The sequence below is a fragment of the Borostomias antarcticus genome (genome assembly GCF_949987555.1).
Source record: "Borostomias antarcticus genome assembly, chromosome: 22".
NCBI classification, from domain to species: Eukaryota; Metazoa; Chordata; class Actinopteri; order Stomiiformes; family Stomiidae; genus Borostomias; species Borostomias antarcticus.
The window spans coordinates 17,992,499-18,020,308 of NC_140255.1; the positions used below are offsets into that span (position 1 = coordinate 17,992,499).

At 44.0% G+C, this 27,810-nt stretch overlaps 2 protein-coding genes across 2 annotated transcripts; both read left to right on the forward strand.

The window, feature by feature from the left end:
* Window positions 1-312: 312 nt before the first annotated feature.
* On the forward strand, window positions 313-10,608 carry pdpk1b (3-phosphoinositide dependent protein kinase 1b). The gene is made up of 14 exons (XM_084455794.1): window positions 313-431; window positions 3,606-3,893; window positions 4,153-4,195; window positions 4,333-4,470; window positions 4,906-5,050; window positions 5,289-5,386; window positions 5,585-5,660; window positions 5,816-5,884; window positions 6,354-6,450; window positions 6,592-6,765; window positions 7,225-7,442; window positions 7,660-7,717; window positions 8,039-8,191; window positions 8,358-10,608. The coding sequence occupies exons 1-14, from the start codon at window positions 408-410 to the stop codon at window positions 8,469-8,471; spliced, it is 1,695 nt and encodes a 564-aa protein (XP_084311920.1). The 5' UTR covers window positions 313-407; the 3' UTR covers window positions 8,472-10,608.
* An 891-nt stretch (window positions 10,609-11,499) lies between these two features.
* On the forward strand, window positions 11,500-27,073 carry kctd5b (potassium channel tetramerization domain containing 5b; the record flags this gene model as incomplete). The annotated part of the gene is made up of 6 exons (XM_084455817.1): window positions 11,500-11,715; window positions 18,457-18,565; window positions 18,733-18,824; window positions 19,324-19,419; window positions 22,249-22,374; window positions 24,754-27,073. 6 exons carry the CDS (start codon window positions 11,500-11,502, stop codon window positions 24,781-24,783), a joined length of 669 nt encoding a protein of 222 aa, XP_084311943.1. The 3' UTR covers window positions 24,784-27,073.
* Window positions 27,074-27,810: the final 737 nt, after the last annotated feature.

The following is a 27,810-nucleotide window of genomic DNA, read 5'->3' on the forward strand; positions in this document are numbered from 1 at the left end:
CACAGGGAAGTATACTCCTGTCTTTGACACAGGGAAGTATCCTCCCGTCTTTGACACAGGGAAGTATCCTCCTGTCTTTGACACAGGGAAGTATCCTCCTGTCTTTGACACAGGGAAGTATCCTCCTGAACTTGGCGAGGGGGCGGACACAGGGAAGTATCCTCCTGTCTTTGACACAGGGAAGTATCCTCCTGTCTTTGACACAGGGAAGTATCCTCCTGTCTTTGACACAGGGAAGTATCCTCCTGAACTTGGCGAGGGGGCGGACACAGGGAAGGTTCCTCCTGTCTTTGCGGTAACATTGTTGTGGAACGACGTCACAGCTGGAAAATGAAGGCGGCGAGGCAGCCATTACTGGAGGCTCTGTAATTATTTTTATTCCAAATAAATACTCGAGGAAAACTTCCATGGCAAGAGCCACAAGTCAGATAGTAAGTATTGCAACTTTAACCCGAATATCAACTCGAAGCCGTTGCTTTAGATGTCATGTGTGGCAGCAGTTTCACAACATTTTCGATGCGTCGGGCCTTCATTTCAAACAGCGGTAATACAAGAGGACCTTGCTACGGCTAGCATTGCATGCTAACGTTAGCTAGCTTAGTAGCACGATAGTATCAGCAAACTATGTTCATCTCTTCTTACATAGCTGCTTTATTGTGTTGGGTTTATTTGAGCAGATTGCGTGCTCCTAATACACGTATAGAGCGCAATAGCGCATCGATTGTTTTGATTCCTGTTACGCGCTTTTTAGTCTGGCATTGCACTTGAGCTGGCTCCGTCTATTTACTGGAAGACCTCCATGGAACAGGGGCTTGTGTAGTACGGTTGGCTATCTTCACTTTCAATGTAATCGGGGCTGATAAAATTAGTTAGCTGAGCAAGTTTTTCCAGATTAAGTGACTCAACAAAACATATTGCAACAGAATATACAACTATCCACCTGTAATTGCAACCTATACCATTTTTACCCCAATTGAATATGGTTTTCAAAATTGTTTTAATGGTTAAACTTGGCATACTGGCTATTTTTAGAATCCTATCAAACTCGTTTTAGTGACTGGTCTTTTCTTAAACAAACAGTGTGGTTGGGGCATTTGCCATTGACTTTCTAATCCACGATAGAAGCAAAGCAAACCTCCCTACAGCATCTAGCCAAACGGAAAGTTCCACGGATTATGTCTGTTCCAGGTGATAGTCAGACCCCTGGCTATCCTCTTGCTAGCTACATTGAACGCAAGCTATCATCAACAACTTGACGTGTGTTGGGATCAGTGAGCTACTTGGCCAGCTAGCAAGGTGGGACATTTGTACAGCAGTGCGTGTTTTGTTTGTCATGTTTGGGTGGTAGTTAGCAGGCTAGGTAATTGGCTTATCTGTAGTCTCGCTGTCACCCACGGCCTAATAACCAGAGTCCCATCAAAGTTGCGTCCCACTTCAGCTAGTTAGGGTGCGTTCGTTTGTGGTCGGAGGTGGCAAGTCGCAAGTGGCAAAATACCTACCTCCGACCTGTGTGCATTCGAGCTATATACCATTATATCACAGTTACCTAGTTATATCTATATACCATTATATCACAGTTACCTAGTTATATCTATATACCATTATATCACAGTTACCTAGTTATATCTATATACCATTATATCACAGTTACCTAGTTATATCTATATACTATTATATCACAGTTACCTAGTTATATCTATATACCATTATATCACAGTTACCTAGTTATATCTATATACCATTATATCAGTTACCTAGTTATATCTATATAGCATTATATCACAGTTACCTAGTTATATCTATATACCATTATATCACAGTTACCTAGTTATATCTATATACCATTATATCACAGTTATCTAGTTATATCTATATACCATTATATCACAGTTATCTAGTTATATCTATATACCATTATATCACAGTTACCTAGTTATATCTATATACCATTATATCACAGTTACCTAGTTATATCTATATACCATTATATCACAGTAATCTAGTTATATCTAGTGCATTCGAGCAACTGGGGGCTGAGAAACATATCCGAATTTGCGACGAGGAAGTGCGAGTTCATGCGGCGTTTTATTTAATCATTCCTAGTAGCAAGTCGCAATTTGCCACCTCCCAGTTCTAAACGAACGCACCCTAACTATAGTCAAGTAATCTAGCTAGGCAGCTAGCTCCAGCTACATGGTGGTGCATCAACATGGCTAGCTAGCCTAGCGAGTCTGCTCTCGGTGCCATTTAGCTAATCATTCAGCAATTCCATTAGCTAGCAACCCAGTTGACTGACCACACCCGTCTCTGTATCTTCTGGTTGTTTTTGGGGTCGAGATTTCACCTGTCTGCCTAGGATGTATAATATTGACAGTGGCCACCATACACTGTGGCCTAGCCAGGTGAGCTAGTGAGCTAGCTAAGTGCAAATTCTGCCTACGAGCTTGCTGCGAGGCAGCTAACGTGAAACATGCCCAATCTGCAAGGTAGATATTCTCCACCTGTACCTGCATATCGACTGGTATTGGTTGATAACAGGGAGAGGTCATCCATATGTGTTTGAAAGTGATTACATGAAACGACCTTCACGTTGAGGTCCTCGCTGAAATGATCTGGCTAGCTTGCTATTGGCCAATGTTAGCCTGTTAGCATTGAACATACTAAACGATTTGCTTGTGTTAGGGACGATGCTAGCTCGTTACCTGGATTTACACTTAGCCACCACTAGCTGAATCGTTTATTATAATGGTAGCCTAGCTATGTAAACTATGTTATTCATGTGTGTAGTGACTTGTCTGTGAGGGCATCATCCAACTTAGGTGTGTCAGTGATTGGCACATGGAAGATGTATGCAACTAGCTAGCTGGCTAGGGTTTTTCATCATGGCCATGAGAAAGGGCTGGGCCCAACAGCAGCAGCACATTGAAAGACACGATTTAGATTAGTCTTAACTGTCACCTAGCATAGTGACTATTTCAGGGCAGGATGCTTTGGATATATGGCTGAGGTAGCAGTTGGGGCTATGCTATGTATGATTCAATAGTATGCACATATCCTTTCAAATGTTTAACATGTTTTATTGAAACTTGACTCAAACCATTCACTATTCTCCACCTTGCTCTGCTTCTGCTTGGTCTGGAATGTCTTCACTCCATTGGAAGTGTCGTTTCACTTGTAAGGAAGTGTTGTGGTCAGACACACTTCCCCAACCTGGTGTAGTCATATTCTGTTTGTTCACTGTTGCTCTTTCAGAGGAAAGTATAAAGTTGAGGGTTTGAGGTCTTGTGCAGCAGGATTTCATGCTGAAATCAACATTTGGAGAGAGACACTTTAAAACACAACTTTAATTATGTGCAACGTGTCCCTCTTCAAGTGTAAAGGTTGAAAGTAGGCCTAATTTACTGTCTCAAGTAAATGCCTCCTGTAATTTAATCTTTACCTGGGATGTCCTTTAGTTCACATGCAGGATGAGAATGTGTGTAAGTCAGACCTCTGCTGTGCAACATAATGGCCAATATTTTCCCCACCTGATCGTCACCTCTCACATCATCTTGCTGAATGACATCACGTAACGACAACCCCCGTCTCTCCACTTTGTTTTGCAGTATGATGTTGTGCCCATTCAATCCAGCGTTGTCATCTGTTCCTGCCCGCATCCATCAATGGTAAGAAATCAGCCTGACTCCTGCTCGCCACTTGCTATCCCAGGCGCAAGTAGCAGCCACTGTCCCAGCATGGAGGGGCCCACCTCAGAGGCCCGGGCCACGGGCCCTTCTGCCAGCCAGGGCTCGGAGCTGGGAACGCAGCAGGCCATCCAGGCGTCTCAGCCACGCAGGAAGAGGCCTGAGGACTTCAAATTCGGCAAGATTCTGGGAGAGGGCTCCTTCTCAACCGTACGTAGCCCCCACATTCCATTTCATTTATTAGCCCGGGGAAAGGTGTTGTTACATGCTAGCATTCTTGTGGTTATATAGTTCAGTGGCTCATCCACAATTCATTTCAGGCTTGATTGAATTTAATTGATCAGAAAGGGTTTAGGAGTCTCAGTATGTCTTTATTAATGTCTTCTTTATACCCCACAGTAGCTAAATGGGGATTATGTAATTTGGGTTGGCAGGGATACTTTATTGTACACAATCTTTGTTTTCATAGGTTGTCCTGGCAAGAGAACTGTCAACGGCAAATGAATATGCAAGTAAGTTCTGTAACATATAATTAAATGCTGAATACTTTTTACACTGCAGTAATTTAAAGTATATATCTATATCTAATATAGATTACTGTCTATGTATTCAGTGCCTTTATACCCTAAAATATTTTCTTCTCTTCCAGTTAAGATTTTGGAGAAACGGCATATTATGAAGGAGAAAAAAGCACAGTACGTGATAAGAGAAAAGGATGTGATGTCAAAACTAGATCACCCATTCTTCGTCAAACTCTACTTTACCTTTCAGGACGAGGAGAAGTTGTGTATCCTTCTATAAGAGCAGTGGGTAACAGACTTGTGTCTGCCTGCATTACACATTGTGCATCTCAAGTCATGAATCTAGTGAAGTTGTTTGTTTACCTCGCAACAGAGATTCTCTCCTGCCCCATGAGGCCAGCCAGTTTGACCATCAAGTGTGAATGACAAGGCAAGGCTCTGATGTTAATGCAAATATAGTGGACGAAAGCCTCATGCTGAGACTAGTGCGTAAATGCCTCTGTCAGTTGTAATGAATGGACACTAATTGGATGTGTTACATAGACCAAGTTATTACTGTAACCAGCTGCTATGCACCAATACAGTGCCGCATGCAACAGAATTATCACCATTTTTCTTGCCTGAGTTGTTTGGTATACTCCGTTGTTTCTTGTAGTTCTTTGCTCATTGAAGTTGTGTTTTCCTTAACAATCCTCCATCAGATTTTGGCCTCAGCTACGCTAAGAACGGGGAGCTTTTGAAATACATTCGCAAAATAGGCTCTTTTGACGAAACCTGTACTAGATTCTACTCGGCTGAAATAGTTTCCGCACTAGAATATTTGCATGATAAGAGGATAATACACAGGTAAGATCAAAGCAGGTATGTTTGTAATATGGATGTCTGTAATGTAACAATGTATTGCAATCAATACTAGTTCTGTTGTAAATATAATTTCTCTTGTGTGACCCATTTTTTCTGGCTTTTGCAAAATAACACAGTGTACATTCTATGAAATAATTGAAGTAACAGTAATAACAGTAACTATAACCATTTGCTGTATCATTTTGTCGTTATAGAAAACATCATCTTTTCTCTCTTTCAGAGACCTGAAACCTGAGAATATTTTACTGAGTGAAGAGATGCACATCCAGATAACAGATTTCGGAACGGCAAAGCAGTTATCCTCGGATAGCAACCAAGGTATGTTGGTGGTCTGTGTTTTTGCCAGCATAATTTTGTGTGGGCGACATCTTCTGTGTGCCATATCATTTCTTCAAACTAAAGGATCTTCTCTCTGGTTATCATTTGAACATACAAGCCTTTTTAACAACCTGTTTTGTTCTCTGCTTATTTGCAATCTGCCTTGTATTATAAGCTTTTTCTCTGATTGTTTTACAGCGAGAGCAAACTCCTTTGTAGGAACTGCGCAGTACGTGTCTCCAGAGCTGCTGACCGAGAAATCGGCCTGCAAGAGGTAATGGAAACCTACCACTCGGCACCAACCAGCTGGTTTTGACTTGTAGTCCATCTGGAGTGTTGTGCTACTGCTATTGTTTTGACATGCATTGTGGGAATTTGCGTTTCCTGAAATTATGACCTAATAAAAACTGGGTGGTGTTGTTTTCTTAGCTCTGACCTCTGGGCGCTGGGATGTATAATCTATCAGCTGGTGGCTGGGTTACCACCCTTCAGAGCAGGGTGAGTACAGTAGGGCTCTCGTCTGTGCCTCGTCCACAGAGCACTTATTATTTAATGTTTATACTTCATGCATCCTGAATTATATAATCTATAGTTGATACCAGGGGCGGACTGGGGAAATAATTCAGGCTGGGAAATGTAACCCCAGTCAGACCACGAGCCGACACGGTGAGATGGATGGAACACTTTCAGTTTCGAGGGGGGGGGGGGGGGGGGGCATTCATCGCGGGCCAGGCCAGTTAGCGCGCCAGGCCACCGGGAAAACTCCCGGTGCTCCCGATGGCCAGTCCGCCCCTGGTTGATACTCTTGAGTATAGAAGGAAAGTGACCCAGGAAGATTACTATGGGATGGTAGCCTCTGTTGGACAAATCACATTGCGGTTGATCACTTCACCTCTCACATTCTCTACTTTCTCTTCCTCCTGACTTTTTCCTCCATATGATACCTACTTGCTTGTTTGGGGATTAGAAACGAGTACCTAATATTCCAGAAGATAATAAAGCTGGAGTATGAGTTTCCAGAGAAGTTCTTCCCCAAAGCCAAGGACCTTGTTGAACAGCTTTTGGTAGGTCATGTTTTCATCTTCACAGCCATGGTGTTACCGGGTTGTACCATGTTGGTGTTTTGCATGGCACAGTGGGTTTGAGGCCCCAAGGGGGTATTACTGAACGTCAGAGAAGTTAACAGGTGCCTTTTTGCTTTTCAGTCGCTGGATCCCTCCAAGCGGATCGGTTGTGAGGAGATGGGAGGGTACGACCCTTTGAGAGGACACCCCTTCTTCGAGACCATCTCCTGGGGAGACCTCCACGTTCAGATGCCCCCCAAGCTGACCCCGTACCTACCAGCCATGTCCGAGGATGACGAGGACTGTTATGGAAACGTAAGAACCTCCCAAGTCAATTGAATATAGTTAACTAGTACACCAACGCCTGATTTTTGGCTAAGAAATGCTGTTGACTATTTTTTAGCTGTGACCAGCGGCTCTATAGCTCTGTGACGGTTGATTGGTTGGTTGGTCGGTCAGTTGGTCCACAAAAATGCAATGTTATTGTTGTCCACGCCACAGCGGCACCACAGCTGTTACTAATCCACTAATTAGAAAAGAGAAAAGATTCCGCCTGATTCAAAATGCTTGTAGCCTACTCTATAGCTCGTGGTCGCAGCTATTGTGAGTACGCACTTGTTTCAATATACTTATAGTTCGGTGAACATGCTCTAAGACAGACAAAATGGCCGCAAGAGAAAGCTGTATACCTCACAACAAGTCGTGTTTCTTTCATACAAACTATGGGCTTAACCAAATGACAAATCTTCACTGGTCTTTCCTCTCCTCCCTCAGTACGACGACCTCCTGAGCCAGTTCAGCAGCATGCAGGTGGCCCCGTCCAGCTCGTCTCACTCCCTCTCCGCACCCGAGTCCATTCCCCCGCAGCGGTCCAGCAGCAACATAGAGCAGTACATCCACGACCTGGACAACAACTCCTTTGAGCTGGACCTGCTTTTCTCTGAGGAGGAGAAGCAGCTGCTGTTGGACAAACAGACCAGTGGAAATCCCTGGTAAGCCCCTTTTCCAAGGCCCCCTCCTCCTATGCCTGTCCTGTTGATGTCTGGATGTGCCTTGGTGTATAAGTGAACTTGCGGAATTTGTGATATATAGAGGAAATGTATGTTGTTGATTTAATAAATCGACTACAACTTTGTTCATGTTTTAGGAATGTGTTTTTTACATGGACAGTAGGCGCTGATTGTGGGCTTCTATGTCTCATTCACACAGGCATCAGTTTGTGGAGAATAATTTGATCCTGAAAATGGGCCCAGTGGATAAACGGAAGGTGAGTGGAACACTTGGAGCTGTTGAAACTTCACACTGAATCTCACTGAGTCCACTAAAGTTGTCTCAATTTAACTCTCTTCTCTTTAGATTGAGTTTGTTGCAGATTGTCAGTAGTGTTGTTAGTAGGTTGAGTTTCAATTGTTTCACATGCTTTACATTTTTTCATGTGCTTTCAAGTAAAGATTTCAGTTCGGCGAAAATGGATCCTGAGCCAGCAATGAAGGGGAATTCCCCCTTCTGGTGGGGAATGTCACACTCAGGCACTAGCGCCCTCTGGTGGTTATCTTAAGTCATGACATGTCTGGATCTCCATTTGTAGGGCCTGTTTGCTCGGCGGAGGCAGCTGCTGCTCACTGAGGGGCCACACCTGTACTACGTGGACCCTGTCAACAAGGTCCTGAAGGGGGAGATCCCCTGGTCTCCAGAGCTGCGCCCCGAGGCCAAGAATTTCAAGACCTTCTTTGTTCACACGGTAAGCACCGACCGCAATTTTTTTTTTTTTTCACAATAACCAAATGTTGTTGATGTATACCGTATAGTGTCGTCCATAGATTATTTTCAATGGTTTAATGGCAACTGTTCAGAGCTGACCAAAGTGAATTGGGTGTTTTATTTTTATCACCTCTGTTTCTTTGCAGCCCAATCGAACCTACTATCTGATGGACCCCAGTGGAAACGCTGACAAATGGTGTAAGAAGATCCAGGAAGTGTGGAGAAAGATCTATCACAAGCACCAAAATCCTGGCCTATAGGAAAGCAATTCCTCCCGTGGCCACTCCTTCCTCCTAGCTCCGAGGCCAATTACGGAGCAGAGTAACACCCTCTTTAGTGCCCTTCATCACCGCAATGTAAACAAACTCTTTTAGAGACGCTGGCATCTATGGCATCTAGACCTTGTTTATTTTCCTTCTCTGAAATGAGCAGAACCAATAGGAAAAAAAGACACCATGGGATTCAGGGTTGCTTTGCTTGTTCTTTGTGCTCTCTGTGAGGCTTCTACTGCATTTTTTTTTCCATGTGTGGATGATGAGACTGCTACCCATGCACATCGGCTTCTTGTACATTCTGCAGGAGAAAGAGAGGACAGGCTTGTCTGTAGACTTCCACCGGCATAGGTACCATTAGGACCACCTCTTAGTGCCAGGGCTGGTTTCCTGCTTCAGCGACACCGTAATACAATCCAGCATCACACGTGAGCCAGAGCCTATCCTGACACAGCATCATACCTAAACCATATCTTAATAGAACATTGTATGCTTAATGTGCTTAACGTGCACTCGGACCCTAAACCCCATTTACATACTCCATAGTTTAACAAGGAGGACCATATCTCGGTTCAGCATCTTACCTCAACCAGAAGCAAACTCAAATAAAGTCTATTTTTGTCAGAACCCCATTGTCCACATAGTATATTTTACTTTACTCTAAGGCTCTCGGTACTACAGTCCAGTTTGGGTCTCACCGTTGTGAGATGTTTTAGAGCTGAGTGCTGGCCCCTGCTGAGACAGATTTGAATCACTTCATCTGGTGCAGGCTCTTGGTGGACAGTGATTGAGGAAGTTAGTCAATAATAGACCAGTTTATCGCTATAATAAGAGGTGGGTGAACATGCCACTAGCTTGAACTCTCTTTATCATAAGACTCGCTTAGCTTTCCTGCACGGCCAGTTTCGTAGCACAGCCTTCTCTCCTAGGGCACTGGAGATATAGTTTATTCAAGTTAAGGTGGGTATTTTGACTGCATCGGCAACCATGGCTAATATTATTGGATTATTTGGCTGTTCTGTACCATTCACTGGCTATTTCTTTGTGGTTTGAATACTTAGTTTTCTTTTGGGTGGGATTATTGTTTCATCTTCAGTTTGTCCTGTCTAAAAACAAAATCGAATGCTGACCACCCCATGTTGAACAGGAAAGCTTCAACAGAGAGATACATGCATACTATCACTTCTTCAAAGCAATCACAGTAAAGCTGTAGTCCCAAGGCGAGTTGGCAGCTGCCTTGTGGGATTTTCAAGGTCCTTTGGAAGTGTCCCTATGGTTTTTCTACATGACAGCTGGCCCGATATTAAATTGAACGATTGATTTGGATTTAGCTCTTTTTTTTTTCTTAAAAAATAAAGATAGATACTATAGTAATACTTTAGATCCTGACATTATCCTGTGGTCCTCTCAAAGGGTTCTTCCTCCAGCTGAGTCAGAGTGCAGTGTGTGACTGGGGAGATGTAATGATGGTGGTGAATAGGCCTCAGGCTTGGGCTGAACGTGGTTGGATGTCAGTAAAACGGTATCTTCTATCTGATCCAAATAACAGATGAAATTGCTGTATCTGTCTTGAGGAAGTTGAGGAAACACTAGAATAGTTTCCTTCTCTTGCTAGAACATTTTTAAAATCAAGTGGGCGGAAGTCGGTTACATTGTGTAAGTAATACTCTACCTGGTTTGTAACCGACTAGAACTGTGATGTACAGACGATGTAATATTGAAATCTGAAGCAAGTAATGCAATGATATTAGGATACAGTTTTTGTATTTTTATTCTTGTATAAGGTTATTTGATGGCTTTTGTTAGCCTCTAGTTCATTCTGTGTTATTTAAATTCTAATATATGAATCATATTTGGATTGAAGTCATGTTCAGGGGCCATGTTGTGTATGTATTGAGATGTAAAGCCTTTGAATGTGAATAATTATTGTAAACTATAATATTTTACAGCTTTTTTCTTACTATATCATATACATTTTCTATTTGCTCAGTGATTTAATCATATTTCTGATAATTTAATGAATCTGTTCATTCTCTCTCTGATTATTTGTGCGCTAGGTCAGTAGTTGTTGAATGATGAATTTTCCACGTAATGCTTGGTAGTCCAGTAATTAAAGCATGTAGGGATTTAGGCATACAATAATGCCTTGCCTTCTGTCCTTCTTCCCCCCCAACCAGCCGTGACATGTAGGCTACATTATACATGATTACATCACGCAAACTACCTTCGCATTAGTATTGCTATTGTGTCAAATGTGATAAAAACGTAAAATGCAGGAGAACTAGTTACTCTAATCCGGTAAAGACATTTGTGAATCTATATTTGCAATTCCGTCTCTAATGTATATGCCTATAGATGAGGTATATCCTGGATATGATGAAGTAGAAGAGAATCAATATTTAATGTCTTAGAACAGATATGAAGACAGTATAGGCTATGTAGCCTAATTTTAAGACCACATATGGTAATACCAGCCAAGGTGGAATAAATGCCATAAAACACGGGTGAGGTGCACAAAAACTAATATCTGCGAATACTTTTTGCTTCAGGGTTTAATATCCTGTTCATGACCAGTAGCACCACTCCCTCGTACTGTAGTTGGTGGAAGAGGAGTGGTTGAGTGGGGCTGGTCCACAGTAGAGGGCTTCTGTAGGTGGTGGAAGAGGAGTGGTTGAGTGGGGCTGGTCCACAGTAGAGGGCTTCTGTAGTTGGTGGAAGAGGAGTGGTTGAGTGGGGCTGGTCCACAGTAGAGGGCTTCTGTAGTTGGTGGAAGAGGAGTGGTTGAGTGGGGCTGGTCCACAGTAGAGGGCTTCTGTAGTTGGTGGAAGAGGAGTGGTTGAGTGGGGCTGGTCCACAGTAGAGGGCTTCTGTAGTTGGTGGAAGAGGAGTGGTTGAGTGGGGCTGGTCCACAGTAGAGGGCTTCTGTAGTTGGTGGAAGAGGAGTGGTTGAGTGGGGCTGGTCCACAGCAGAGGGCTTCTGTAGTTGGCAGTCAGACCGGAGTGCGGAGAAGAGGGGATGGCAGAAAACAGCTCCGATACTTGCGGCTCCGTCCATCGGAGATCTCTGCCTCCTTCTCCGGGAGACAACACACCCAGTATCGGGACATCCAAATGGATTCGCTTGAACGTGGGGGGGACGTATTTCCTGACAACACGGCAGACACTGTGCCGAGATCCCAAATCCTTTCTCTACAGACTGAGCCAGGCGGACCCCGAGCTCGACTCCGATAAGGTAACGTTCAATGGATGTTATGGTGTGTTCGTTTGTTGTCGGAGCTGGCAAGTCGCAAGTGGCAAAATACCTACCTCCGACCTGTGTGCATTCGAGCTATATACCATTATATCACAGTTACCTAGTTATATCTATATACCATTATATCACAGTTACCTAGTTATATCTATATACCATTATATCACAGTTACCTAGTTATATCTAGTGCATTCGAGCAACTGGGGGCTGAGAAACATCCGAATTTGCGACGAGGAAGTGCGAGTTCATGCGGTGTTTTATTTAATCATTCCTAGTAGCAAGTCGCAATTTGCCACCTCCCAGTTATAAACGAATGCACCATTAGCTTAGGAGCTAGCCTGCTATGCTATGCTATGTTAGCCAACTGTGTCAGACAGTGAATGCATGGTTGAACTTCTAGGAATAGCACTAGGCTACATGAAAATGTCAAGTCTGCTTTCCGGTGAATGTCGTTTAGATACATATGTGATGTGAGAGACCTGTTAATGTTATATTTTGTTGGCTAACCGTAGCTAACAGATGGCTAACAACGTGAACTCACCCCAGATTCCGACAGCCGTCAAAAGACGTGATGCCAGACTAATATAGACCTTCAGACATCCATGCTGCAGACTGACATTAGCTCGCCTGCTACAGATGAGGAGGAGGATGATAATGATGCTGATGATGGTGATGGATCATGGCTCAGTGGTTGGCAAGCGAGCTAGTTGCATCTCCAAAATGCTAGCTAGCTTGAGCTATCAGGCTTGTCCCTATCAGGCTTGTCCCTACCAGGCTTGTCCCTATCAGGCTTGTCCCTATCAGGCTTGTCCCTATCAGGCTCTTGTTCCTATCAGGCTCTTGTTCCTATCAGGCTCTTGTCCCTATCAGGCTTGTCCCTATCAGGCTTGTCCCTACCTGGCTTGTCCCTATCAGGCTCGTCCCTATCAGGCTCGTCCCTATCAGGCTCGTCCCTATCAGGCTCGTCCCTATCAGGCTCGTCCCTACCTGGCTTGTCCCTACCAGGCTTGTCCCTACCTGGCTTGTCCCTATCAGGCTTGTCCCTATCAGGCTTGTCCCTATCAGGCTTGTCCCTACCTGGCTTGTCCCCATCAGGCTTGTCCCCATCAGGCTTGTCCCCATCAGGCTTGTCCCCATCAGGCTTGTCCCCATCAGGCTTGTCCCTACCAGGCTTGTCCCTACCAGGCTTGTCCCTATCAGGCTTGTCCCTATCAGGCTTGTCCCTATCAGGCTTGTCCCTACCTGGCTTCTACAGCGCGATGCTACTTCCACATTTTTCTGAGTTGTTATCATAGCTGAATTGGCAATAGTTAACGTCCAGCCAGCTAGACTTGTTTGTTGGCTTCTTACAATTTCCATTCTAGAAGTATCAGTTAACTCTGACTGGCATAGCGGCTATGTTGATCTGACAAGGTTGTAAAAAAAAAAAAGAGAGAAGAGTATTCCCCCATCTAGTTGCCCATTAGTTCGTCCTCCCACAGTGTGTGTGCCATACCACAGCCTGGGCAGTTTGGCCACCATTATGTGCCATAGCCTACTTAACTCTTTTTCACCCTCTCTCTCTTTCTCTCTCTCTCTCCCTCCCCCCTCTCTCTCTGTTTCTATCTAACAAACAATGACTACCCCCTGTTCTCTTTCCCCTCTCCCCGTGGTCTGTGTCTGGTCTGCATGGTGCTGTTGGTGTGGATGGATGACTGCTCCTGTCTTTTCCAAGTGGAGGCGAGGCACTGTAAACTGGGGAGCCAAGGGGTGATGTCACTCGTCTCAGTGGCTCTGTTGGGCGAGAGTCAGGGGCCTCTGTTGGGCGAGAGTCAGGGGCCTCTGTTGGGCATTAGTCAGGGGCCTCTGTTGGTCCATCTGCCATGAGCAGGGGTGACTGGCGTCCCCTACCACAGCTAAGCACGCATCACTGTGTGTTGTTTGTGCGTTGTGCTCCTTCTTCCTGCTTCATCGCGGTTCATTGCACTGTGATCTAACACATTTAATCCCCATCACTACCCCACATTCTCTTCTGTCCATTCCTTTGACATGTACACACAAATAATCTCATAATCTCTGAAATAGTCTGTGGGTTTTTTGGGGGTGATTTAACCAAATGTAAACAGCTGATGATCATAAATGGAGCAGCCCAGGGCCATCCAAATCCCCCATCTAAGTGCAGATCGGGCTCTCGGGTTAATGCTATATCTCTCTGCCTGCCGGCACATTTGACTAATGGCAGCTCTCTATATTGCGTAGCCCACTAGTCGGCCTTTATACACCTTTCAAAGACGTTTGTACATTAATTCATTTCACACATGAATGAGAAGCACGTTTTTTCCCCCCCAGTCACCTCACACTACCCTGCATGTGAACAGGAAGCTGAGAAGATTGATGGCCAACTCAAGTGCTCTGTTTTTTTGGCGAACGCTGTATTGTGTTTCCGTGCTTAGGAAATGAGTGGTTGCTCCTGGGTCGCCCAGGCTGACGTGCTTCAGGAGTAGTCTGTATTATTCATGTTGTTGACTACAGGCTGCTTTGCACATAGGGGCAGGCTGAGGAGAGAGAGAGAGGAGAGGAAGTGTGCATCACATGTGTGATCAGTCACAAGTGCTGACAGATTTAGATATTATGTCTCAGGGTTGAGTTGTATGAGATACAATCCTGTTATGTCAATGGGAAAATGCACCTGATTTTAGAGAGATAATTGTAATGCAGGCCGGGCCTACCACCTACATTTTAGAATAACCTACAGTAGATCATTCCTGACATCACACATGTCTTTGAGCACATATTAGGTAGGTAGGTAGGTAGGTAGGTAGTGTGCAATTCGCAATGAGTTTACTACATAGTTGGATGCCAAGACAACAATGTGCAGGAACACTCAAGTGGAAATTCTGCTCTCTGAGTTTGAGAACCATATCAATATTTCAAGGATTTAGTCGCATAAAATTCTTGTTCTTTTCGCATCTAATTCTTTTCACATTCATCTCCGTTCATAGAGGGTCCTCCCCTCCCAAGCTTTGTCTCATGCCCAGGCACACTGCAGGAAGTGGCGTAAATATTTAACGCTGATATATCGGCTCCCTTGTCCTCCTTTGCTGACCTCACACAGCCAGTGCCAGCTGAAGACGGCCAGCGCCACTGGCAAACCAGCGCCAAGTCAGCGCCGCCACCTCAGGGTGCCGTCCTCACCACCTTTCTCCCAATGCCACTTCCTCCAGAATACACCATGGCCCTGTACACAGTGATGGAAAGAGCTCAAACAAAGACAACATAGGCTAAGACGAGCTCCCTTTTGACTGATTTGGGACTGGGAAGAGTAAATATTTTACATTGTGGCTGGGTTTCTTCTCCTCGATATACACTTCTCCGCTCTCTCGCTCGCTCGCTCGCTCGCTCGCTCTCCACCTTAGAGAGTGCTTCTGGACAGGAGTGATTTCCAGCTCACCAGCTCCAGCTGTGAATCCCTTAACGGGTGCTCATGACAGGAAAGCTTTTAGGGTCTTCTAAAAGGAGCTGTTCATTTAGAACCTGAAACATTCATCCATCATAAATTGTTCAGCTAAAAGCTCTGGCGGGGGAGCCTTGCAGGTGATGGCTGCTCTGGGGAGAATGGCGGAAGGAGAGAGAGAAACCAGAGGAAAGTTCAGGCTTCGCTAAAATTACACCTTTTAAATATTTTGAAATATGAGATGGTTCCACATGGTGTTGGTATGAGGTGTGGTTTATTTAGGAGTTTCTTGAGACATACAGCTATCAGACTTCCATCTCATTAAGTGAAGCACCAACTGCCTACCTCTGCATCTTTCAACCCACTTTGTTGTCACTTAAACAGTTCCTTTATCATGGAATTTTACCAACATGATGAGATTTGGAATTAGGAGGGACATTTCAACGAGATTTGGAATTCAGAGGGACATTTTGACATTTACTCTGAGCTTAGTCTAGATGTCCAAAGCTTAAGGAGTGTAGGCAGCCAATACAAAGCTCTAGAGGACTTGAGGCATTCATGCATTTGAAGGGCGGGTCGCACTGGCATTTCCTGTGAGAGAGGATATGTATTGTGTGTTGGGGAAGAATGATTAGTGTAAACGGTTAAAATGTTCCCCTCTTTGGTAGCTTATACCTGCCCTTCTCTAATTAGGCTAGTTTGTTTACCTTCCTGCCCCAGTGGATCCATAGTTATCTGAAGTCTTAGAATCTCTCCTCATGAGGACTTTAGTCTGCACAGTCAATGATTATAACTGGTAATGATGGAGCAGGAAGGTTTAAAGTTCATCCTGATGATAAGGAGGAGGCTTATCACCCATCCATGTACTTCCAACTGTACTGGGAACCTGGAAATGAGTGTATTAGCCTACATCTAGTGTCCCTAAAGAGGATTTGATGCAAGTTTCAAGTTACACCCACAATAGCATGACTGAATTATTGATTGAGGCTAATTTGTCACTATCTTTGGAGAATCCTTGCATGGGCCACTGCATCTCCTCCTCCTCAATCCTGTAGAATTAGCCTTAGCTCTGAGATGCTGTTTGATAAAACCTTCTTTGATAAAACTCTTCCTCTCTCAGTATATATATCCCAAGGCCGTCTCCCAACTCGCTGGCTCGCTGCTTGTTGTTTAGCACTCCCCCAGTCCCGGCCTCTGGAGAGAGCCTCTTGTTTTTCATTAAAACACAGTGTCCTTTGTGTGTTGTGGGTTCACATCAATCACGAGCCACTGCCCATGATGAACCCACATGGGGTCACCCCAAGTGTGGAATCACCCATAGGACCATGCACTCCCAGTGGACCAACTCTGGCAGCGAAGGAACCGCGGGGTGAGGGGCAGGTGGGTGAGGAGGAGATTTTGAGACATTCGGGTCTAGAATAGAGCAGATGCCCGTGGGGTCATGTGGGGTATTTTTACTATGGAAAGGAGGTCACACAGCCAATTGGTTTGAGTTTCATTACACCAGAAAAAGCTTTGGGACATTTTCTCATTATTAGAGAGACTAATGGGTTTCTCGAAGTTTGATGACAGCCCAGCACTCCGGCTCTGCCGGGCTGAGGGAGCTGTGAATACCTTCCTCTGTGTGTGTTGGTATTAAGGGGTTTGCTTGTCTGTTTGGCTGTGGCCATGAGCCTGGAAAGTATGAAAATGAACCTTGTGTTCTTGTGTAAATGATGTCGGCACAGCTGCAGAGAGAGCCAGTACCTCTGCTGGCTGATATGTCTAGAATGCTGTCCAAAGACAAATTCTGAGCTATGCAAACTCACACATCCTGTTGCCTTAAGTGGATTTGCACAAAATTTGCCAGAGTGCCCCAGGCTGCGCCCCACCCACCCCCCCTCCACACACACACACATACAGTGCTTTGGTTGAGTTAGTGATCTAGGCTACACCATTGCCCTTAAAGGATAAGGACACTGAATTTCATGTTTAGCCCTATTCCCGGCTTCCCTGGCATGTATCTGACTAGTACAGGTTAAAATATTTCTGTTTTGTGCAGTACAGAGTTCTGTGTCAATAATGTCGGCGCGCGCACCCTGGCTCGTTGCTCGCTATGGGCACAATCGAAAAACTCTAAAAAGTATGATATACGTGGATTTCAAGTTCAGGAATTACATGGTTTATTCTTACCAAGCTCTGAAGTCGTCCTGTAAACACCATAGGTCCTTTCGCCTCTGCATTTCGAAACAACAGCAACTTGTAAACAGTACTAATTTCACCAAACACACAACAGCCATCCCTTCACGCTGTAAACCTCCGCGAAATTCAGATTCGGATTAATTTTGCGGAGAAATTCGGTGAAATTAGTACTGTTTACAAGTGTGTGTGTATATACCAACAGCTGCCACCACTCTAAAACAAAGTTTCTGAACATTCCAAAAGCAGTTTCAAGCAGTTTCAATGGGACAAAAAATAGTTTTAAAAGTTACATTTCTAAAAAACTATAAAAAATATCAAAAATCTGAATAGATCTGTTAGAGCTAAACATCATGAACATTTCAAAGTTTGAATGAAGTTTCTAGCACAAAGTATAAGGAGTAGTTAAGGAGACAAAAACTGGGGAGAAAAAGAAAGAAAGAGAAAGAGAAAGAAAGAAAGAAAGAAAGAGAAAGAGGGAATATCACAAGTTGGGCTAGCTTCTGCAAGCTAACCCACCTAACTACTGAAAATGATTTGAACCTAACTGGGGCGAGTTTGTCAGCGCAACGAGGGAACAGTCTAAAAATACGTTTTGAAGCCATTATGTTCAACTTTTGAAATGTATTACATAACAGTAAGTAAAACGCGAAAATGCTAATATCTTTTAACGTGAGTTTTGCTTCGGAAAATTGATTGCAGGAATGTGATGTATGTTGGGTGACTAGTTTAAGGAGATCATATTATTTTAGACCGGTATGGTCCTTTAATTGGTTCAGAAGGAAGATGTGGATGGTGTTTTCCTCTGACCTGGGTCCCCTCTGTGGACTCAGCCTCCTGTTCCAAATCTGTTTCTGTTCTGCTCTAATTGTTTTAACCTCCTCCCCCCTGGAGACCAGGATGCTCTCATCACAGTGGCTCTAGAAACGGGGGAAAGCCCAGTGGTTCTGATGGAATATAGGTGGGAGGATGAGTAGATTGTCGGCTTATGTCCGCTCGTGTACACGTGCAGCCACAACCATGAGGAGTTCTGGAATTGGCCATCCTGATTGAATTCCCCCCCTCCAACCCCCCCTCTTTCCTTCTCTCTATCTCTCTTCCTGTCATTCCAGGATGAAACTGGTGCCTATCTTATAGACAGAGACCCCACGTACTTCGGCCCGGTTTTGAACTACCTGCGGCATGGCAAACTGGTGCTCAACATGGACCTGGCAGAGGAAGGTAGGACTGCCTGCTGAGGATGTGACTGCATAGGAATACTGATGCCAGCCTGGCGCACAGTCAGCCAAGCCGGTTGGCTTGAAATATGAGCCCTGAGGTTTGAGTCAATATGCTGTCTTGTTGAAAATGTGAAATGTGATAACAAATATCGGTGTTTTTTTTTAAAGGTGTGCTAGAGGAAGCCGAGTTCTACAATATCACATCGTTGATCAAGCTCATCAAGGACAGGATCAGGGACCGGGACTGCAAAACAGCGCAGGTGGGTGAACTTGTCAACATGGCAGAATGCTTGTAGCCTGATACTCAGACTGAATTGCGTTTCGTTTGCGCTTCATTATTCAGTCTGAACAGGCTCCCATTGCAGCCGTTTTCCTAGATGGGCGTTTGCCGAAGAGGGAGTCCTCAGCGATTAGTTCATCCCCTAACCAATCACAGCATTTGAAATCGCATTCAGAGAATGCTGATTGGCCAGCCTAGAATGCTCGGCCGTGACATTTCTTAGTCCTTCTCGTTGTCCCATGGGGTGCCTGTGCTATCCCATGATGCAATATTCCACAGCAGGGCCTTTAGATGGACGCCAGCAATTGTGGACACTGAGCTGCTCGTGTGCTCACTTCTGTGTACGCGCTCGTGTACGCATGCAATCGCGCGTTTGCGTAACAGTCACAGTGAGCGTTCTGAAGGAGACGCTCATCTCAAACGCATTTCTCCTCCTCCTCCTCCTCCTCCTCCTCCTCCTCTTCCCTTCCTACCCGCAGGCCCCAGTGAAGCATGTGTACCGGGTGCTGCAGTGCCAGGAGGAGGAGCTCACACAGATGGTGTCCACCATGTCAGACGGCTGGAAGTTCGAGCAGGTAAAGCCGTCCCCCGCGGCGTCACAACCGCAGGGTTGTATTGTATGCACTCCGCCTCGCCCTGCCGCGCCATGCAGACCCCACACATCACCCAGGGAATCAAATCCCACCACAGGAAATGAAAAAAAAAAAAGTACATCCTTTAAATGTCCCATACATGATGCGGGCATCCCTCTGTGCTCTGATTGGTCGTTGCAGCTTGTCAGTATAAGTTACGGGCGGGCCCGCCAGTCAGAGTTTCTGCTGATTGTTTCAAGGGAGGTGAAAGGGGAGGAGTCTACTACTACTACTGCTACTTTGCCAAACAACAGCGAAGAGGTGTGTCCCACAACGTCTTGTCGCTGGGCCGGTCACTGCATGATCCCCACCTACCCGTCCACACCCTCCTCAAACCTCTGTGTGCCCCCAGCTCTGTGCACAGGCATCGGGCATTTCTTTTATTTATTTTTTTATTGCCAGTTGCCATTTGCATTGTTTGTTTGTCCACCAAAAGTAGCAAGGAGAACACAGCACCTGTTGCTTTCTGTGAAATCAATTGATCAATACTCCACTTGTGTTCTTGTCAGCGCTTGCTTTTGTTTGATTGAAGTCCTTTGGTCAGACGTGACCGTGTGTCATGCTAGCAAACATACAAGTTGTGCTAATTGTCATGTGTGCAAGTTGAATGACATGAACTAGATATGTATTTTTTGTAGAAAGCCAAAAAGAAGTTACCATCCATTCAGAATTGGAGAGTTGAGCCATATTATACAGTAGTTATTTAGAGGTTGGTGTGGTTTGATGTTGTTGTTGTGTTTTACCTACCGTATGTGGGTTGTCCCTAGTTAAAAACCATCCAGTGATTCACTCCTTTTGAGGGAAGCTGTGCTTATTTCGGCTTCTGTATGCGTGTGTGCGCGAGTGGCGCGTGCTTGAGTGTGTGTGTGTGTGCGTGTGTGTGAATGAATGAATGAACAAATGAATGCGTCCTGAGGGATCACTTGATCTCCCTCAGAGCTGAAATCTCACTAATCGCCTCACAGGGGTCAGATGGGAAGCCACTTGTTGAAACACTTCCTTGTGAAAGGCTTATAGCTCTGCAGTCAGCTGAGTCGTCTGGGAATATGTTGCCCTCGCTAACCCACGGCCACCGTTGTCCGCTAGGCCCCGCCTCTAGAAAGGGTCCTAGGCTGCTCTAGATCTCCGCTAGGCCCCGCCTCTAGAAAGGGTCCTAGGCTGCTCTAGATGTCCGCTAGGCCCCGCCTCTAGAGAGGGTCCTAGGCTGCTCTAGATGTCCGCTAGGCCCCGCCTCTAGAAAGGGTCCTAGGCTGCTCGAGATGTCCGCTAGGCCCCGTCTCTAGAAAGGGTCCTAGGCTGCTCTAGATGTCCGCTAGGCCCCGCCTCTAGAAAGGGTCCTAGGCGGCTCTAGATCTCCGCTAGGCCCCGCCTCTAGAAAGGGTCCTAGGCTGCTCTAGATGTCCGCCAACCCCCTACAAGCACTAGCCTATAGTGATCGATTGAGAGGAACTCAAGGAGTTCATTTGCATCGTTAACTTAATCACTCAAGTTAATTATTGGTAACTTTAGATTATTTGATTTCAATTGCGTTTGAGATGTTGACCATTTCAGTTGGGCTGTAGTTAGAAGTGATATTATTATAAGTTACCTGGATACAAAACAGCCAGTGCTTGACTTACAGTAGCTGCCTGGCTAGCTCAGCCGCTCGGTAGAGCATGAGACTCTTAGGGTTGTAGGTTTGAGACACGTTGGGCGTAGCTGAGCATTTCATTGTACATGGTACCCATCTCATGTGAATGTGACAAATGTAAAATGTTTATTTCATTTGTTTTGCCGGACCGAGTACCGGCACCTCAAGTGTTGTACTGCTCCTGCACGTACAGCGCATCAGCTGAAATGAATTGTGGGGCTCCTGCGCCTTAATATAAACCGTACCAGACCGGTGAGCTGCTTTATTTCAGTCCAAGTCAAGCGCTGAAGACGGTATAACATGTTTTAATGAAGGTGGAGTCTAAGGCCTTCCTCTACCATGGCCTCCCGTGTGTGAGAGATCTCTTGGCAACAACAGGGCTCCGGCAGAAGATGCTAATGAGCCCTGTGGCATGCTTGGACTTGAACACCCGGCCACTTAACAGTATACACACTGCACACTCTGCAAACACCACAGTTAAGAAAGCGTTCTACTCCTGAGGACTGCGCTGTTCCGTTTTGTCCCATCAGTCAGACGTATGGAACGCTGCTGTTTTGCGCAACGTGCTGTTATCCCAGTTCGCCTGCATGTTTCCAGCTTCTATTGTTGTCCCTCGACTTGTCCAAAATGATTGAAAATATTCAGATTCCTTTGTGTGTGTGTGTGTGTGTGTGGGGGGAGGGGGGGGGGTATTGTTGTGATGTGTTTTTCTGGTCTTGGTGATTTACCCCATGCTTGTACCCATGCCCTCCTGTCCTCAGTCTCTCTATCATTTGCAAGTACAATATATTTTTGTGAGCACCTTTTGTTTCTCTCTCTGTAAAGAACCACATTCATAATTTCCGACTTATCGTTCCTAAGTCTGTTTAAGGTTCACGCTGTCCTTTTAAATCTGTCACTCCAGTAAACACATGAGATCTGTTGGTTAGCATGCATTTAATTCCACACATATAATCTCCTGCTTGCTTTCCATGTAGCAAATCACTTGTGTTACAAGGCTGTCTAACTTGTTGTGTCTCCTCTATCTCTCACCCAACGTTTTTAATGAATGTTCAGTTCCTCCTAATTTCTGTTCTCTCGGAGTAACCCTGTGTTTGTGCTGGCTGTGTGTCTCTCTGTGTTGTCTCTCCTTTCTCCTCTAGCTGGTCAGCATAGGCTCCTCCTACAACTATGGCAATGAGGACCAGGCCGAGTTCCTGTGTGTCGTTTCCAAGGAGCTGCACAACCAATCTTACGGCACTAACAGTGAGCCCAGTGAGAAAGCCAAGGTGAGCTGTGTGTGTGTGTGTGTATGTGTGTGTGTGCGCGCGCGTGCATGCGTATGTCTGTGTGTGAGTGTTGGCATCGGCAGTAAGCCCATTTAGAAATCCACGACAAGCGTGTCTGAATGGTGGTTTGTGCTGGATGTGTTAAATGCACCACATTTGTTAACACAAGATTTTATGGGAAGCAGCCTGGTTGATTGATGGCAAGGCTCATACAGGGGTGCGGTTCACAGCAGTTGGTCTTGAATACCATCTTGCTTCTTATTGAGAAAAGGTGATGAAATTGTATGTAGTATTTTAATATTCAGCCAAATAGCTTAAATGGAGCTACAAGAATGGGATGCATTGTGAATTGCATAAATCTAGCTCAGCTGTTGTCATGATCATCCATGCTGCTGAGTTCTAACCCCTTTGAACTGGGTGAATACTTAGATGACCAAAAAAGACAGTGTAATTTAGCCGAGCTGTTATCAGTCAAAGACCACAACCTCAATCCAGATTAAATATTAATGTCATGTTAGATATGACCGAAACAAACGCACCCGAAACATCCTAATCCTAGGCATCCTAATCCAGGCTAGGAGGACCTTGAGAGCGTGTTGGGGGATTAGGGCGGACTGTTAGCGGAGAATGGCGTTCCCTCTCTGGAAATGTGGAGCAGCGCAGCAGGCACAGCTCTGGGAGTTAAAGCTCACATCTGCAGGCCCCTGCGTGGACCCATTCCTCAGAGGAAGCCTACACACACACACACACACGCGCACACACACACACACACTGAAATATACATAAACACTCGCACATACTGTAGACTACCAACATGCTACACACACATGGAGAGCTACACACACACTCACACACACACAGACTATACACTATGCACAGACAAACACACACTTTTGCTGCAGTGCATTTGCTCGATGGAGTGAGATTATGTTGCCTTCCATGGCTGAATCTTACCTGCACTTATGGTGTGACTCAATAGACCATGTCACATGCAGTTCACAGGACAATATGGTGCCTAATATACTGTTGGCTACCTCAGTTTAGAGATTAGTTAGTTTTGACTAGCAAATTGAGCAGGGTGTGCGATTTCTCCTCGGCCTAGTGTGAATGTCTCACTGCTGTGTGGCTAATTTGTGAAACAAATGCTGTGCTTGTTAGTACGCCTCTCAATGAAGTTTGATGAACTTCAGCAATAGAGGTAGAACTTGAACAGGTTCCCAAGTTAGAAGTCCCCATGTGGTTCTGATGTTTTAGAACAGTTGAAAAGGGTGGCGTAAACATTCCGCAACATTAACCCCCATTGAACACAACCCATGACTTCTGTAACCTCACGGTTTTCGTCCTTAAAGCCCTCGGTATACTTGCTGTTTAACAACGCATGCATATAGACGAGCGCAGATTTCGCAGCGTGTTAATTTCTGAGGACCTGCACAACTAACCGCAGCCAACGCTCCAAAGGGACACAGGAGACGCGTGGTAGCCGTCTTCTGTACACGTAGTTAAAAGCAAGTATACCGCTGGCTTTTTTTTCTTCTTTTTTTTGACATTTACTCCCCATTCATTACCACTCTTGTAAGACATGCCTGTCTTGTGTTCTTCCTTTGCCGTCTGCATGCTGCATGTTGCTCAGAGCGAGGACGAGGAGACGGATTATGAAATGAATGACTCTGATTAGGGTTGAGCACTCATGACTCCCGCCACCCTCCTCCCCTCTAGTCTCTCCGTCTCACCTTCCCTTTCTCCTGCCTCATCTTAGTCAACCCTGGTGCAGCACAGAGGCTTCAGCTAAAGCCACGCTTTCTTTGACTTAGTTTGTAGTCACTTCCTCCACCTTGAATTAATCAAGAATTAAGTTTTCCTCATCGGTTAGGGAAGTAGGTTGATGGAAACGGTGATAGTCAAGGTAAAGAATTAGTGTGAACTCACCGTGCCTCTCCCAGACCAGGGTTGACTGCACCTGTCAAGCTTTCCTTAGAGCAATGAGCCAAACTTTGCTTGTGTCGCTGGCTTTGAGGCCTGTTAGTGCAACACACCACCCTTGATAGAGCCTCCCACCCTCCTAACACATACCTTTTCCCATCTCACTGACTTTATTCAAGTTGGTTTGGTCATCTACTGTATGTCTGAGTGTGCGTGTACACAGATGGACTGCAGAGGGTAAGTGTCCCTAGAGGAGTAATAATAAAATGTAGTAGTGTGTTGACAGGCGTAGTAGACTTCCCTAGTCATCACAAACTGTTCTCATGATTTTGTGTCTGTGCTTTAGTATAGGTTTGTCATTTACAACTCTGTCTGGTAGAATTAGACATTTATGAAACTGAGGAAAAGGGATTTTATGTATTTGTTAATTCATATTGTGTTCTTATCTTGTCTTTGTAGATTCTTCAGGAGAGGGGTTCCCGGATGTGAAGAGTCAGTATTAGAAGCTCCAGGGATAAACATGAAAACATATCATTGAAGAGGAGGAACATTCGGCACCATGGAGATTATGTATATTGAAGGGAGCCTACATTTCTTTTTGTTTTCCCAGCAATTCTTTTTATTTTACAATGTTAAATGAGTCTGTTTACCAACTTTTTGTGCCTGTACATTGAAACTGGACTTTTTATTAATTAATTAGTGGCTCTTATTTTTTCAACTGAAAAATTAGGAATTGTCATCAAATGTTTTATGCTACAGATTATGGCCGTAGCCATGAAGGGCCAATGATTCTCTCAGGGGCTTCTATTGAGTTTCTACTTATATCTTCTAACTCAAGGGTCTTGTAAGAGATCATGATGGTCTATATTTATATTCTACACGGCAACAAAAATCAATACAGTTAGAGATTAAGAGACAAGAAGGGAATTATGCATATATTTCGCATGCTTTTAGAAATTGCACTCATGAGTAGGACCATAGACTAGTTCTCCCTGACCATGAAAACTAGTTTAAAGCCCTTAGCATACCCAGAGTCTCCCCCAAGCTCTTTCCAGATAAGTTGGTCTGGAAAGTCAATGGCCCTACTTGGAGACATTGTTTTGTTTTAGTTCTGAGCAACATCTATGCTTCCTAACCCAGTTCACCCAATGTATTTGTCTGTTTAATAAAGCCTTTATTAACGGGAGTTTTGAAAGTTGGGGTTTACAAATGTTTTTTGGAAAGTGATGGTAAAGGAATATCTGATTATATCCATACGTTTTTGTTTTGTACATAATCTAAAAGTCCAATATGAATATTTAACTCTTAAACTGCACGTTTTTTACACTGTATAGTAAATGCAACTTCAAATGGAAGTTGTTGGACTGGATCTTACAAAGCTAGAAAATCTTGACTATGTTGACCTGAGTTTTGCATTGCTTTTACAGTATCTTGACATGAGATTTACCAGTCTGGATTCAAATGGTTAATGCTGAATATCTATCCATGAGAACATGCCTGGAACATCTTTTGATATACAATAACAAAAATAATATACCTTGGCTAAAAAGTTGACTGTTACCTTGTAAAAAATGTATTTTTCTTGCAGATTGATGCACTCTTTTAAGCATTTTCAATTGTGTTGATTTTAATATTGCATTCCAAGTACTACAGTGGGAGTAACACTGTGCACAATGCTTTTCTGAAGCCTGCCACACCATTTTCTGTAAATACTGCATTTCAGGGCTTTTATAGAGATTGTTTCAGGTTTGAGTTGTGATTTTGATTGGATATTTAACTCACAAATAATTATTAATAATGCTGCCTTTTCCCGATGACCAAATTCAAATGTCTTATGTGTAGCTTCCACCTCAGACTGAGTGTCAGGGATGAGTACACTTTTGTGGTTGCTGGCACACTCCTTTGACAACCTCTTTTGACACTAGTTAACATACACTCATCTGCACTTAACACAAACACAATTTTATAGTGAGACTACAAGATGTGTGCATGTTTTTGATACACGCATACACACAAGGGCTTTTAAAGTGTAAACTATTAAATCTACCAAGAGGTTTAATCACTGTAGAGTGGATTATTATTTTTTTGCCGGAGCTAGGCTATGTTTACATTTGCTATAGTATTTTGAAGCCTTCCAGTTTATGCTGTGTCTTGCACTCCCTCACATACCTTAACATGCTTGTTGTTGACAGACTTCGTTAACAACAGCTATGGGACTCCCGATTGCATGTAAATACTATACTGTTGTTAACTGGTGTTAAGATATTATTATGCATTTCTAAATGGTTTAGAAACTCCAGACAATCATATGTTCTTGTGATGGTGATAACACTCATTAAAATGACTTTAGCTTAACTCTGAGGAAATCCTATAATGCTGTGTCTCCTCTCGGGTCTGTTGCAGTGAGATTTATAGTGTGTTTGTTTGGTTTTCGTTTGTTTGGTTCTATTTCAGTTTTTACAGTTAGTATAGTCGACTCTTCTTACCCTGTCAGCAGCTGCAATACCTTTACCATGTCATTCCTTCACATGGAGACTTGGGCAATTGATCTAAAATTGTTTAAAAAAAAAAAAAAAAGTTTTTTCATGCATCTGACTGTTTATATTAACTGCAGGGGCCCAATGTATTTTGATTAGTTGTCTGTTTCCATCTCATCACAAACCACAGTTATGCATGATAGAAGATGATCATACGTTTTTAAATTGTGAAGTAGATGGAATACAATTATTCCTCAACCAGAGTAATGGTAATGATTTTGACTAATATTATATCAATGCATCACCTCAAACAAATATTTTATGCAATGTTTAAAAAACATACAAAATCAGTGTGATGGTTGGGATAAGTCTGGCCCGAGGGTTCACCCAATAAAACGGTTTGTTCTTTCACACATCTTTGTTATTATTCATTTGTCAGCTGTTTTATGAGATACACACATATACTGTGCTTTAAACGAATACACTGCACTGCAATAAAGTGCAACATTTCTGACTATAGGCAATAGAATAACAACAAATTCCTAATGACTGACTTTGTATTGTAGATAAATGAATATTCAGAAGAACATGTAAGCCTACGATCATCAGTATACACTAGCTCTCAATCAGCTCGTTTTTGGCCCCTCAGATTCGTGAGCATAGGCCTATAGCGCCATCTTGTGTAATTTTGAGACTTGTTACTTGTGAACTACCCAATGAGAAGGAACTGTTTCTTTAAATATTTAGTCGTCTAAAGAATTGCCTGTTCTCACTTACTGTATAATTGCAATCAATCATGTTCAGTCTAAACTGTGATCCAATTTGGAAAAGCTTGAACTGATTAATTAAATAGGCCATGAAAAAAAAGCCTGAAAAACATACACCGCAATGTAACTTAAATGCATTAATAAATACAACGGAAATCACGAATATATATTGTAAATAATAAATAATTGGTATATTTATGTTTCAACGGCATTTTTTTTTTTGTTCTATTCATCTCATGCATGAAAAAAAAAATCTCAATCAGTCTTGATTC